Consider the following 15,459-nt stretch of genomic DNA (forward strand, 5'->3'; position numbering starts at 1 on the left):
AAAAATCTCGATAAGCACTGGCCTATAATCAATATACTTCTTAAGGAACATGATACAGAAGCCAACACTATGAAAAACTTGAGTAGATTTTGTCTAAAATGGCAGTTGAACAACATTTATCAAAATCAATTTTCAAAATCTTTACTCACGCGTTAGAGATAAAGCATAAGATTCTGAATTCACTCAGATGAATTCACTATTTCTCGATATTTCAAACTGATTTCATTATTTTTTCAAAAACTGATTAAAATCGATTGAATTGAAAAAAGTAAGCTATCAATTACTGATACTAAGCAAGAGCTTTTTTTTTATAAATTTAGTATTTTTCAGAGATTTTCGATTGTACAATAAGTCGTAAGTGAGAATTATAGCAAAAATAATTTGAACCCGTAATCTTCAGCATTTCGAGCCGGATTCACAAATAGAAAACTTCCATGAAATCTATTATGTCTTTGACATGTCAGATCAGACACTGATTATTAAAATGTCGAGTAATTCTATTTTCTCAAAAGTATAAATGTGATGTTAATGTAAAAAATATTGACAAAATCGTTGTTTTTTGTTGTAAAAAGTGAGAATATTCGTTTTTCAAGAAAGTTAATGGTTGCTATTTGCAAATTAAGATAATTTTGACTCTTCGATCGCTTTTATATAAAAATTATCCCTGTTGGAAAGCGACACTCAAAGTTCAAGAAAAAAATAATGATCAGATTTTTTTAAGAGTCATGAAAAACGTTCAATCTGAAAGCAAAATAACCTTTGAAAACTGGGGCAAAAACACATCGATTTCAGGTACCAGGTAGAAGAAAGAGAAATAGCGGTACTTTGTTCAAACAAACGTGAAGATAGTGCCTAGCATTTTTTCACAAATTCTCGGGACAAAAATTATGTTACGTTTAAATGAAAATGTCATAAGTTAGAATCATTGAACAGGTACAGCCGTTAAGTTCCCATCTTTAATTTTATCAGCTAAACCACCAAAAATTTTCTGGAATTTTCGAATCAGAACATCCAAACGCTGTTATCTTTCGTATTCGATGGAGTCTTTGTGGAAAAAATAAAATAAATATGTACATTTTTTTTTACAAAGACTCCATACGGTTTTAAAAATAACAGTGTACAATAAATAAAAAAAAAGAAACCTTTTTAAGAACTCGAGCAAGGCCGGGTAAATCAGCCTAGTATCCAACTAATATAGAACTGCAGCACTTATTCCGTGGATCGTCAAATCGAGCTGGTTTTTTTTCCTAAAACACTCGTCCAATGCTTAAAAGACTTATCAATATGCAAACGATCCGTAAATCGGTTCAACTTCGCACCGTAATAACTGTCACCGAGAGTGACGTGCCGTAGACGATAATAACAATTTTATCGAAAACATTCGATCAGATTTTCATTGCCGCTATTGTTTTATTTTGTTCCTTCTGGTAAAGCTGGTGGCGCGGATAACTAAGCTCTAATACTCTAATGTGATGCTCCTCAGAGCGAGGTCTATTTTATAGCTTTTTTCGTTTGTTTCGAAGTAACTGGCATTTTTTCGTGTCTGTTTCGAGTAGGTACTTAATTTTCTTCAATTCTTGTTCATCAAACTTCCACGCCCAGCCCACACGATTCAATCGGGGCGGCGATTGAAAACATGGAAGGCGAAAAAAACAGATTCCATGAGCCGAATACCACCCAACCACAACCATGATACCGGAACGTGAAGCTGTTTTTTTGTCTCTTTGACGTTTCAATCTGTCAGAATCTGTCAGAAGCGATCGACAAATTTTGTGATGGCATTCCGTTGATAGAGTGCAATCCACTTACTGGCTGAGCAGGCAACCGGAATTAAAATCTCAGATCTTGAATAAGTTAAAACTGTGACAATGCTGATTGGATTCCCCGGGTACTCCCATTTTTTCTGATGGTTTTTTTTGGTGTGCTGAGAAAATGAAGCGCTTTATATCACCCTTTTTAGCTTCAATATTATAGTGAGTTGCATTCACGCTTGAAAATACATCGCTGATCAAAGGGCACAATGAGAATAGTGTAAACAAATACTTTACATCTTTACAGCAAAACTATAGTCCAACGTTATTTGCATAAATTACCGATACCACCAGCAGCAGTTCGTGGTGCCTCAATGTTGGTAATGAAGATGAGAACACATGCTTCACATAGGACGTGGGAATGTGAAGTGCTAAATATTCAAATTAGTACGGATGAAAGTGGAATCAAAGCTGTACTAGATAATTGGAATAATTAGCGTAATAGAAGTAAATGATACTTATAATCCACCGGAGCGGAAGAAATCACATTCGTTTGACTTAATCTGGCGCTGACCTAGCAAAAGTTAGGCACGGGAAAAGCTAATTACACAAATGGTGCAAAGGTAGTGAAATTATCCTCATATAAACTACCTTCCAGAAGTATAGGCAATTTTTGGAAAACAGTTGAAAAGTAATTCTTTATGAACAGGCACTTCATTAAGTCGGAAGCTTGAGAAAATATAACACTGCACATAAACCATCGTGGGTCAAGTGGTTGAAACAAATCACTTCAGCGCAGCAGCTGGTGTCATAATGAGTAACTATTAATCACTTTTGCGAATTCGCAGTGTACGGTACACTCACTTTAAGTTGCTGTCCGGCTGCAGTCGAGCACTTCCTCCTCATTGAACCTGACCTCTAGAATAACGCAACGCCCAGGCGGCCGGTTGTTTTAATTAACCGATACTGCACTGTTTTCTTCCTATCTCTAGCAACGAATAGAATCGATTGTTGGCTTAGCGAATGAGACACAGACAAAGAAACTTTAAAGTTTATATCCAGGGGACACAGGGTGTTAAAATATTTTATCATGGAGTGATGGTTTGCATGTGGACACCTGATAACTTTGTTAGACATTCCATCACTCCGGATTATTAAGACTATTTGACTGGAATTTCAACTATATTGAGTAAAAAATTTAAAAAGAATGCATCGAACGGTTCATCACCCTATCATGAGTCAAGCTCCTGATAATACCGCACGCACTTTTCCACAGCTGCCGGGTAGTATAGCTGCTCAGTCAAGGCAGAAGGTCAGTTTGTTGACTGGTGAGTTGCAACAAGTGAATTCTCGCAGCCAACACAAAACGGCTTCAAGTCGAACGCTGGCTGGCCAGGATTATAATGAACGCGTAAACAATCGGCTTGAACCGGACAGTACAAAGTAAATTACGACGCGGTAATTACTACAACACGTTGACGATCCATCGCCGGTCATTTGATGAGTGTCCTCGAATGGTCGTCGAATACGGATTACCCGAGCCGTGTGCTGTGCATATAATGTGTCAATAAGGGGTGTAAATTATTATGATCATCAACGGTGTAATTTAAACTCGAACACATCGAAACGAGATACTCGCATCGAGTTTCAGAAATTAAAATGAATAAATATATGAAAGGTATTTAATATTTTTGTTTAGACTTAAAAACATTTACAAAAATTAATTTCATATGCAGTTTTTAATAATGTTATTATAATTTATCATTATCATTTCATTCATAATTTAAAGTTGTGAAATTTTCAATTCTGTGTAACACTATAATACGACTGTAAATCTGTTCACATAAAAGTGAGAATTTTGGATTTTAGTAACAACGCGAACGGCGTAATTTCATTAAAAAGTCATGTCGAAATGCTTTTTTAACATTTTACTTGAGAAAAATAAACTAATATTACTAATCTGCCGCCCCAAGCAAAATTGTCCCATGTGAATAAATGCGCAAACGAGAAAAACGCGATAGAAATTTCAGCAATATATCCTACTAGCTGACCCGGTAAACTTCGTTCTACCTTCTAAAGTATAAATCGTAATAAATGTTTAATTTTATCTACACGTCCTTAACTGCATCGTGCTCACGAAAAGATTTTTATGGAAATCATAACAAATAAAGTTGAATTTGTATTGGGACCACCTTCCATAAAAAGTGAGATCCATGAAACTATTATACAAACCATCTCTGACCCAAAAAACCCTCGGATACCAAATTTCACTTCATTCCGTCCGACCGACCATTCATACGTGATGTTGTTACAAAGAAAACGCCTCCATTTTTATATATAAGATTTTTCTCTCAAACTAAAAATTCACCTGCAGTTTTTTCGTAGTAAACAGTTCAAGTTAATCATTTTACAATTTTTTCTTCAGAAAAAAATTACATTTTTTACAAAAAACGGAAAATTAGAACCAAAAATGCTTCGTGTGACACTTTTGCGTAGAATCAGAACGCATACCAATGCTAGTTCTACAAAAAACTGTTACACGACTACACTTTTTCTATCGTTTTTAAAGCTCGTATAATTTTTATTTTATCCAAAAAAATAAAGTTGAACCGTAATTTGTGAAATACGTTCCTTTGTAAAAATGTGTAGTTGAGTATCAATCTTGTAGCTAGTGCCTACCGAAAAGTGTTTGTGAAAATTTCCTAAGTACCTCACTCAAGGCTCCTCGCTCTTACCCTACCCACCATTTTGAGTAGTGTATTCGAAAAAAATGCAACACTTTGTTTCGTGAATAACTTTTGAATGATAAATGGAATGGATGAAAATTGATGAAATTTTCAGTGAAGCAACCTAGTAATGTCTTGTGTACGTGCACAAAATTTGGTGACAATCTGTCAAGTGGTTTTTGAGATAGCGTCCAATACTTAAGTTCATTGGCAATTTTTTGGACAGGATCGAGTAAAATCCAGAAAAGTCCCAGTGGGAGACCCAAAAACAGCTGGAAATCAATTCGACGAAAGTTCACAACGTAAATCAATTCAGAAGGCCTAGAAGACCCCATAATGAGCTAAAATTTGAATAAAATTGAAAATTGTTGATTACATGAAGTGAGAGGAATGTGAGAGGTTTTTTTTCTAGCTCAATTCGAAAATATTAATGAGGAAGTGATAAAAAAGCCAATTTTTTCTGACTGGTTCGTTTAGCTGACTTGTAAATAAGCTTGACTTTATTTCTAGAAGATAGAAAAGCTGCCCACCAGTGAAATAAACAGAATACGGTGTTAAAATCGTGCGCGAAATATTTGGACTACTTGTGGAGAGATATTTTGAAAAATTTCGTAATCGACAGCAAAACGAACTCTATCGGTCACCTGGCAGGTTTCCAACCAGAAACTTTTCGTTGGCAAGTCTCGCTTGTATTTTCCTGAGATAAACTAGGATAAAAAATTGAAAAATTTAATGTCTAGTACTAGAGGAGGCTAACGATCTGCGGAAACTGCAAACTACTCATTCATTCATAACGATTGACAGGGTAAATGGCTGAAAATACTAAGAAGACTACCTTCAAACACGATCGTTTTCTCTGCAAAGCACTTCAATAGCTCCCACGAAGTTTATATTCTGTTTAAGTTGTATTTGGAATCGTGCCATTACGCAAAAACGGTGGTGAAGTGATAAAAAGTCAAATATGTTGATTTTGTGCCGAAGACCTTCTAACTTCTACCAAATTAAAAATTTTGAGTTATTTTGAAGGTCAAACTTCAGGAAACAGCAAACGTAATCAAAAATTGCCTTGATTTGAAAAAAAAATGGTGATTCATAGTATGCATTTTAGATGGCGCACGTGTCACCCAAAAATAAAATTCGAATAATTTCTTCATCGGGCGCTATCTCGAAAACAATTTGACCTAACATCACAAGAATTCGCAAATGAAAACAGTACATTACTAGGTAACTTCGCTGAAAATTTCATCAATTTTCATCCATGCATCCAAAAGTTATTCACAAAACAAAGTGTTGCATCTTTTTCGAATACACTCCTTAGTATTCTTTTCGGCGAATAGCATTATATTCAACAGTTTAAACTCATCTTAAGAGAATTTTTTGATGAAATTTACATTTTTCATAGAATTTTCTCTTGTGTGACATTCTTGCATAGAAATATACCTTGATGAAATTTCGTATAAGTTCAGAACCTAGTATACTTGTTTATATTTTTATTCGAAAGTTAACACTAAAACAGACTGTTTCCAGCAAAAAAGTGAAAATGACCCAAAAGTCACATGGGACAGTTTTGCTTGGAACGGCAGTATTTTTCAAATTATAGTAAAAAAAAAAAAAAACTGAAAAATCAATTTGAAAAAAAACTTATGCAATTTTAAAATTCCATGAAATCTGTGGATAATTGTGTGTTCTATGACACAGTTTCTGTGATGAAAATTTGCTCAAAATTATGTGAAATTAAAGATTTTTTCTGTGATTTCAGCAACCTTGGCGTGGTGTTCCTTGGGTGGTGAATAAATTGCAAGATGTATAACTGCATCACAAAACTGTTTTCGAAAAAGCGCGTTCGAAAGTTTTCATTTCACTCATTTTCTATATAATTATCGGAAAGTTATATTTTTCATTCGATCGCAAAAGTATGAAGATAAAAATAAAAAAAATCTGAAACTTACACTAAATAAAGACAAAGCTATGGAAAATAATTTGGCATTGGCAACTCAAAATTTATTGTTTTTACACTAATACCCAGAGTTACGAGAATTCACCCGTCACGCTTGACTGGATTTTCCCTCAACATCACGGCTCCGCACTCAATTGATGGAACCTCACTTTTCCCATGACGGAAAAAGCACGACTATAGTCACGTTCAAGGTTGTTGACGAACCCACTGTGCCGATTTCGGATGAGTGAGTTTCGGCGACTTCATCGTTCGACCACTATGTATAAGAATAGAATAACACAACAGAGATACGTCAAATGGACGATAAAGCATTGTAAAACGTGTTCGCTTGAGTCGCTTAGATGGATTAGAGGTTCTAGGTATACTTACTTGCAAAACCACTATATATTTAAAACTAAATAGCTTAAACTTAATTTCTACAGCCGCATCACGAAACAGTTATTGTTTACCCTTTAGTGCCACAGTTAATCCGTACGATTAAAAGGAAACTATAAAGAAATAGTTAATCCTCACACGGTAAGGGCACAGATAATTCGCTTATGCATAGTCAGATAGAATACTAGGTTCACTTACCAACATACTTATGATTCCACAGTAAATCGGATGTGATAGCATAACCGCGGAGAAATATTGGAATTGTGTGGAAATATCGCTAGCATACACTTAAATTGTAAGTCGGCACATCATTTATGTTATTATCAACCCTTTGAAATGAATTTGATATATATATATTGCAGTTTGAAGCATCTGCTATTGAGAATCGGTGTTTTGCTTCAACTATATCCGCAACAAACTTCAAAAATTTAATTACCATGGCCAATACCCAAGGTGATGCTCGTTCGGAGATGGACCAACCAACAGAGGTCACCGTCACCGGAGCTGAAGCTACTGGAGCACACAATTGCTTCATGTGCACTCGTACGGATAGTGCTGATAACCTTGTTGGTTGCGATGATTGCTCAGCATGGGCCCACTTCGATTGTGCAGGCGTAAATGCGTCAGTTAAGGATAAATCCTGGAAGTGTAATACATGTTGTGCTAAAGATAAGGCTAAAGATCCATCCAAAGCTCGTTCACGGACCAGTAGACGATCGTCACGCGTGGATGAAAATTTGCAGATGTTGGAAGAACAACAGCAAATAGAGCTACAGGCTTTAGATGAAGAGGAAGCAGAAAGGAGAGCCTTCCGTAGGAAAAGAGTAGCAATAAAGCAGGATTATGTAAAGCAAAAATACGACGTTCGACGAGAGGGATCTCCAAGCGACAGAAGTGACAGGAGTAATTCCAGTGGTGGCAGAAGTAGGCGAATTGTAGAGGGATGGTTGACCCAGGAACCTGTGAAAGAAACAGCGGAACGCGTAAAAGCATGGGAGTTTCCACCGCCACCTACTACCAATAAGCCGAGACCACATGCAAAATCAGCTTCGACGCTATTGGCGAAGGAGAACGCTATCGTCAACATGGGGAGTCCACCTGCCATACCGCTGGTACCGAAGTCGGCCTCCACACCGTATCCCAGCACCACTCATCCTCCCATTCCCGCCGTAGTTCTTCCTAGTCTGTGTGGTAGTTTGTCGGATCTAAGAATAGGAACCTTGCATACTACTGAGACTAGCAGATCTCGTTTGGTACCGAGAGTGAGTTTACCCGAGACATTTCAACAGGCACAAGTGAGCTCTAGTGCAACGCATCTCGGCGAACCGACATCGATTAGCCTTACTGAATTGACAGGACATCTACCGTTTTCCGCAAGCAAAGGCGTTCAATACACAGATATTAGCGGCCTTCCAGTATCCTTTGACAGTCTGTCAGGAATTTCCGGAATAGGAGATCCTATGCTTCCCGTGGGTGATCGAAGACCTCTGTCCGCTATACCCGAGGAACAAGGTATTCACACATACCCAGTTGCTTCCTCCTCTTCAATCGTCAATTCGCAGTTCCACCTTTCCGGAGAACACACCTACAGGGATTCTCGAGTAGCGCATTCCCCTTATCCGTCTTATGTCCCCATTAACAACACTGCACGAGTTACTTGGATTACACAACCTGGCAATTCCGTTCCTATACCGACAGTCACAACAGGATCTTACCAATCCAAGCCCTCGGTTCCAATTGCTAATCATGGACCTGTGAGTTTAACTCGACGGAATGTTCAACCCTTTCTTAACCACCCCGAAGGTGCAGTCCCTCAGAATGTGAATTCGACGACCGATTTTCAACGACCTGAAATGGGACCAACGGAACAGATAATACAGCATCAAGGTGTCACCAATTCCCAACTCGCCGCACGTCAAATAATGAATCGAGAACTTCCAACTTTCACAGGCAATCCCTATGATTGGCCTCTATTTTTTGGAACATTCAGAAACAGCACAGAATCGTGTGGTTTCACTCATGCCGAAAACCTAGCCAGATTGCAGCGATGCTTGCAAGGTGAGGCACTAGAAGCAGTGAAAAGTAAATTACAGTTCCCAGACTCGGTTCCGTACATCATGGACACACTTCAGATGCTTTATGGACGTCCGGAAATTTTACTTTTTTCTATGTTACAAAAGCTACGTCGTACGCCCCCGCCAAAACAGGAAAATCTAAGGTCACTCATTACATACGGGCTCGCCGTTAAAAACGCCGTAGACGAAATGAGCGTCGCAAATTTGGTGGAACATATATGGAATCCGATGTTACTGTTCGAGCTCGTGGAAAAACTACCACCACCAACAAAAATGGAATGGGCCCGTTATAAGCGACAGTTTTCTCAAGTCAACCTGGCGACTTTTAGTGACTTTATGTCGGAACAGATCGAAACGGCCTCTGACGTTGTTATGCCCTACGGTATGCCGTTTACTACGGAGAAGACGTCGAAAACCGGGCGCGACAAACAAAAACTCAACGTCCATCTAGAAAACTCAACGGTCGACGAAGATTCGGAAGGCGATCCCACTCCCTCAAAGCGTTGTTCTTACTGTAATGATCCCAGCCACGAAGTTATTTATTGTGGGCAATTCCAGACTCTGGACCTGGATGGGCGGTGGGCGGCGGTAAAGCGGAGGGGAATGTGTCAAACTTGCTTGGTACCGCATAAGAAAGGACCCTGCCGCTCTAGAAGAGTGTGTGGCGTTGAAGGCTGTAGGAATCGACACCATGCCTTGTTACACTCCGGAGTTATCGCTAAGAACGCACGAAAAACGGAAGAGCCATCAAGACCGCAGGGAGAGTGTTCCTACCAAAACCATCACTACGGGTCGTCATTCGTACTGTTTCGATATCTACCAGTGAACTTACACCATAATGGAAAAAGTGTGAAGACTTTCGCGTTTCTTGACGACGGTTCCTCATCGACGTTGATGGACGCCTCTATCGCAACGAAACTAGGTATAACAGGACCCGTTGATCCCCTATGGCTGACCTGGACCAGCGACGTTTCACGTGAAGAAAAAGAATCCAGGAGAATTTCCGTGCAAATCTCTGGCCAGAACTCTGCAACAAAATTCATGATGAAAAATGTTCGAACAGTGAAACAATTAAAGCTACCCGAACAATCATTCAATTACAATGAAATGCAGGAAGATTATCCTCATCTTAAAGGTCTTCCATTAAGCAGTTACATGGACGTTAGGCCTATGCTTATCGTTGGAATCGAGCACGTGAGTCTTTTAACGCCCGTAACCATTCGAGAGGGTCGACACGATGAACCGATAGCAGCCAAGACGCGTCTAGGATGGTGTGTGTATGGTAAGCAGATGCAGACACCGAACGACGAAGTTAACATACATGTACACTTGGAGCAGCAATTTGGAAACCAGCAGCTACACGATTTACTTGGCCGTTTTCTTAAATTGGAAGAAACTCTCGTGGTGAAAGACCCTGAATCAACGTTAGAAAAAGGAGCTTTAGAAATTCTCCAACAAACAACGCGGCGTGTAGGCAATCGTTTTGAAACCGGGCTCCTGTGGAAATTCAAACATCGTTGTTTCCCAGATACCTATCCCACAGCAGCTCGTCGCGAAGCAAGCTTAAATAAACGCTTGCTTAAAGATCCTGAGCTGTACGAAGTTGTCCGAGCGCAAATCGCCAACTACTTGAAAAATGGTTATGCTCACAAAATTACCAATAAAGAGTTGAATGAAACTAATCCAGATAAAATATGGTACCTACCACTGGGGATTGTGCGGAATCCCAAGAAACCGGAAAAGGTGCGATTGATTTGGGATGCTGCTGCCAAAACAAATGGAGTGTCGCTCAACGACATGTTGATGAAAGGCCCTGATATGGTGACGTCACTTCCGGTTGTACTCCTGCGTTTCCGCCAAAGAACTGTTGCCATCTGCGGGGACATAAAGGAGATGTTTCACCAGGTGAACATAAGAGCCGAAGATAAGCAGGCTCAACGGTTCCTTTTCCGCGATCAAAATGAAGAAACACCACAAACTTATGTGATGGACGTCGCTACGTTCGGCGCTTCCTGTTCTCCCTGCATTGCACAATACATAAAAAACAAAAACGCCGAGGAATTTGCTGCACAATATCCACGAGCTGCTGATGCTATTGTAAACCGACACTACGTCGACGACTATCTCGCCAGTGTGGATACAATTGATGAAGCCGTGCGACAGATTAATGAAGTCCGCCATGTGCATGCTCTAGGGGGTTTTGAAATCCGCAACTTTCTATCAAATGCCCCAGAAGTACTCGAAAAAATTGGTGTCCCATACCCTCACAGCATCAAGCATTTGAACTTAGAACCCGGAGTGGAAGAACCCGAAAAGGCAGAACGAGTATTGGGAATGATGTGGAAACCTCAACAAGATTTTTTCACCTTTAGCACTTCTATGCAGCCAGCTATCGAGCAGATTTTAAAACCCGAGCACACGCCGACTAAAAGAGAAGTACTACGCACAGTTATGAGCCTGTTTGACCCTCTGGGACTGATCGCCCACTTTGTAGTCCACGGCAAAATTATAATGCAGGAACTTTGGAAGTATGGGTCAGATTGGGATGACACTATGCCTGAAGAGCTGCGAGAAAAATGGCACCGATGGACGGAACTTTTGGCAAAACTCAACGAAGTCAGTGTCCCTCGCTACTTTTTTCCTGGAATCCCCAGTGTTGATCTCAACGATCTGCAATTGCATGTTTTTGTCGACGCTAGCGAGTCTGCTTTCGCCTCTGTAGCTTACTTGCGTATTATTTCTAACGGACATCCTCATTGTGTCTTAGTTTCAGCCAAAACCAAAGTAGCTCCCTTAAAGCCGATATCCATGCCCCGATCGGAGCTGCAAGCAGCTTTGATGGGTGCTCGCATGATTGAAACATTGTCTGAAACTTTAGAACTCCCGATTTCACGCAAATATCTATGGTCCGATTCAAACACAGTTCTTGCATGGTTACGATCAGACAGCCGACGCTACCATCAATTTGTAACCTTTCGAGTAGGAGAAATCCTGGCGAAAACATCGATTTCAGAATGGCACTACGTACCTTCCAAACAGAATGTGGCCGATGACGCCACCAAGTGGGGAAATGGACCCAGTTTTAGTCCGACTCATCGATGGTTTTCCGGACCCGAGTTTCTCAATCAATCCGAAGAGTCTTGGCCATCACATCGAAAAAATTATCCCCTACCAGAAGACGAGCTCCGATCCGCCTTTCTCCATCATGATGAAGCACCGTTTGCCCTTATCAACGTTACACGCTTCACACAGTGGACCAGACTTCTACGGGTTACAGCAAGTGTCTTACGAGCGGCAAAAAGGTTCAAAAAAGCTTCCATTTACGGTGTATTTAGTGCTGTCGAATTGTTAGAAGCAGAGACGTTCTTATGGAAACAAACCCAACTCGACGCTTATCCTGAGGAATATCTTATACTGCAAGGCCACCTGAACGGAACCAACTCCGAACAAATTCCGAAATCTAGTGCGCTCTACATTTTTTCACCCTTCATGGACCAAGCCGGAGTGATAAGGATGGATAGCAGAATAGGAGCCGCACCTAGCACAGCAGTTGAAACGAAGTATCCTATCATATTACCGAAAAATCATCATTTAACCAATCTGCTTATCTTCAACTATCACCAATTATTCCTTCATCGAAATAACGAGACAGTTTGCAATGAGATTCACCAAAAGTTTAGAATCCCCAACTTGCGTGTGGCTGTTCGTCGAGTAGCAAAAAACTGTATGCTTTGTCGTATTCGCAAAGCCCGACCACGGCCGCCAAGGATGGCTCCCTTACCAGCAGCTCGTTTGACTCCATACATCAAGCCTTTCACCCATACTGGAGTTGATTATTTTGGGCCACTTTTGGCCAAGCAGGGTCGCAGCCTAGTGAAGCGTTGGGTTTGCCTTTTTACCTGCCTCACCATTCGAGCAGTACACGTTGAAATTGTCTGTAACCTCTCCACAAGTTCCTGCATATTAGCAATTCGTCGGTTCATTGCGCGTCGTGGCTCACCATCTTTTTTCTACTCCGATAATGGTACCAATTTTCGGGGCGCCAGCAACATCCTGCGAGAGACAATTCAAAATATCAGTAAAGAATGTGCAGTTACATTTACAAATACCAATACCCAATGGTATTTCAATCCGCCTCTATCTCCTCATATGGGCGGTTCCTGGGAACGAATGGTGCGGTCAATAAAGGAGGCGATGGAAGCGATCGGAAATCATAAACAACATCCTAGTGACGAAGTCCTGGAAACGGTCGCTCTTGAGGCAGAATCGATCGTCAACTCGCGCCCATTAACGTATGTCCCACTTGATCATGCCGATGCCGAAGCCCTTACGCCAAACCACTTTCTTCTATACGGGGAAAAGGGTATAGTGCAGCCTCCTAGCACAATTCACTCCGACGTGCGTATGTTGCGTGACAGTTGGCGCCTGGCGCAAACGTTGACTGATATTTTCTGGAGCCGATGGATAAAGGAATATTTACCCACGATTGCACGCAGAACTAAATGGTTTGACTCGGTGAAACCACTGGAAGCAGGAGACTTGGTTATTTTGGTAAACAAAAATCATCGTAATGGTTGGGAACGTGGGCGCCTTTTGGAGGTCTACCCCGGAACTGACGGTCAAGTTCGACAGGCGCTCGTTCAAACAAGCAATGGAATCATCCGCCGCCCAGCCACCAGCCTAGCCCTTCTTGATGTACGTGCAGCACTCCCGACGGACGACCGGAAGTCCCCGAGACTACACGGGGAGGAGGATGTTGACGAACCCACTGTGCCGATTTCGGATGAGTGAGTTTCGGCGACTTCATCGTTCGACCACTATGTATAAGAATAGAATAACACAACAGAGATACGTCAAATGGACGATAAAGCATTGTAAAACGTGTTCGCTTGAGTCGCTTAGATGGATTAGAGGTTCTAGGTATACTTACTTGCAAAACCACTATATATTTAAAACTAAATAGCTTAAACTTAATTTCTACAGCCGCATCACGAAACAGTTATTGTTTACCCTTTAGTGCCACAGTTAATCCGTACGATTAAAAGGAAACTATAAAGAAATAGTTAATCCTCACACGGTAAGGGCACAGATAATTCGCTTATGCATAGTCAGATAGAATACTAGGTTCACTTACCAACATACTTATGATTCCACAGTAAATCGGATGTGATAGCATAACCGCGGAGAAATATTGGAATTGTGTGGAAATATCGCTAGCATACACTTAAATTGTAAGTCGGCACATCATTTATGTTATTATCAACCCTTTGAAATGAATTTGATATATATATATATTGCAGTTTGAAGCATCTGCTATTGAGAATCGGTGTTTTGCTTCAACTATATCCGCAACAGTTGTCAATGGGCCTGATTTTTAAGGATTAGCCTGATTTTTTAAGGCTCATCTTGATAATCTGATAAGCTTTTTTCCTGATTTTCGGAAATAAACCTGATTTTGTCTGATTTTTGGATTTTCACAGAAAGCTATTTGTTTCAATAAATATTTTAACCCTCATCCATCCTAGAGTGTCAATATAACATTTTTGGAAGTTTGGAGGCTTGTAACTTTTTCTGGCGTATCCAAATAAAAAAAATCTTCTTCAACCTCATGTGTTTGATGCCGTCCGTGTTTCAATGAAAGTAGGAATGTGTCTGTCTAATTTTCTGTCTAATAAGTAATAATTCTACCAATTCTACTTTGAATGCCATAACTTGCCAAAATGCCTAAAATTAAAAAAGAATATATCCCAACGGCGATCAAAATAAGATAACAATTTGAAAATTCGAACAGAATTTATAGTTACGAAACCTTGTGACGTAACTTACTCGTTTTAATGTTATGCAATATTAAATTTGAAGTGCGAAACACAATTTCATCCAGATGATTCGTAACAAATGATAAATTTCAGGGCAATTAATGTTGTATACATTTTCCACGAGCTTTCATAGTCTAGTTCTTAAGACTAGTGTGTTCGAAAACGAAGAGCGATTATTTGTCCTACTCACTAATATTTTTTCAATTTTTTTTTACGAATACTTTTTTTTTATTAAGGATCAAATACTTTTAACTATTTTATCACATTTTTGGAGCCATGATGAGAACGTTATTCATAAGAAACAATTTTTTTTAATCAAATATTTTTCTCATTTTTAAACTGCGACCCAGAGATGGGTCTTGACTCAAACATTCAGTCAGCGAAACTTTTTTTGTAGAGAAATGAATCCAACTGTGTTAGATGAAATTTCAGGGACTAGATAAGAGAAAATCGATGTTGAAAAACATGCTAAAAAAATTCACCTTGTCTCTCGGTAGGACTTGAACCTACATCTTGCGCCTCTCCGGGGCCCATGCATTAACATTCTACTACAGGAGACCAGGTTGGTCGTCGACATCGGTTTTCTCTTTCTAGTCCCTGAAATTTCATCTAACACAGTTGGATTCATTTCTCTACAAAAAAAAGTTTCGCTGACTGAATGTTTGACCCATCTCTGGGTCGCAGTTTAAAAATGAGAAAAATATTTAATTAAAAAAAATTGTTTCTTATGAATAACGTGGATGAGGGTTCAAGTCCTAC

General features: G+C 39.8%; 1 protein-coding gene across 1 annotated transcript; it reads left to right on the top strand.

The window, feature by feature from the left end:
• The first annotated feature begins 7,246 nt into the window (after positions 1–7,246).
• LOC129752852 (uncharacterized) lies at positions 7,247–14,119 on the top strand. Its single transcript, XM_055748637.1, has 2 exons — positions 7,247–13,804; positions 13,868–14,119. The coding sequence occupies exon 1, from the start codon at positions 7,247–7,249 to the stop codon at positions 13,673–13,675; it is 6,429 nt and encodes a 2,142-aa protein (XP_055604612.1). The 3' UTR covers positions 13,676–13,804; positions 13,868–14,119.
• Positions 14,120–15,459: the final 1,340 nt, after the last annotated feature.

The sequence above is a fragment of the Uranotaenia lowii genome, chromosome 3 (genome assembly GCF_029784155.1).
Source record: "Uranotaenia lowii strain MFRU-FL chromosome 3, ASM2978415v1, whole genome shotgun sequence".
In the NCBI taxonomy this organism is placed as follows: Eukaryota; Metazoa; Arthropoda; class Insecta; order Diptera; family Culicidae; genus Uranotaenia; species Uranotaenia lowii.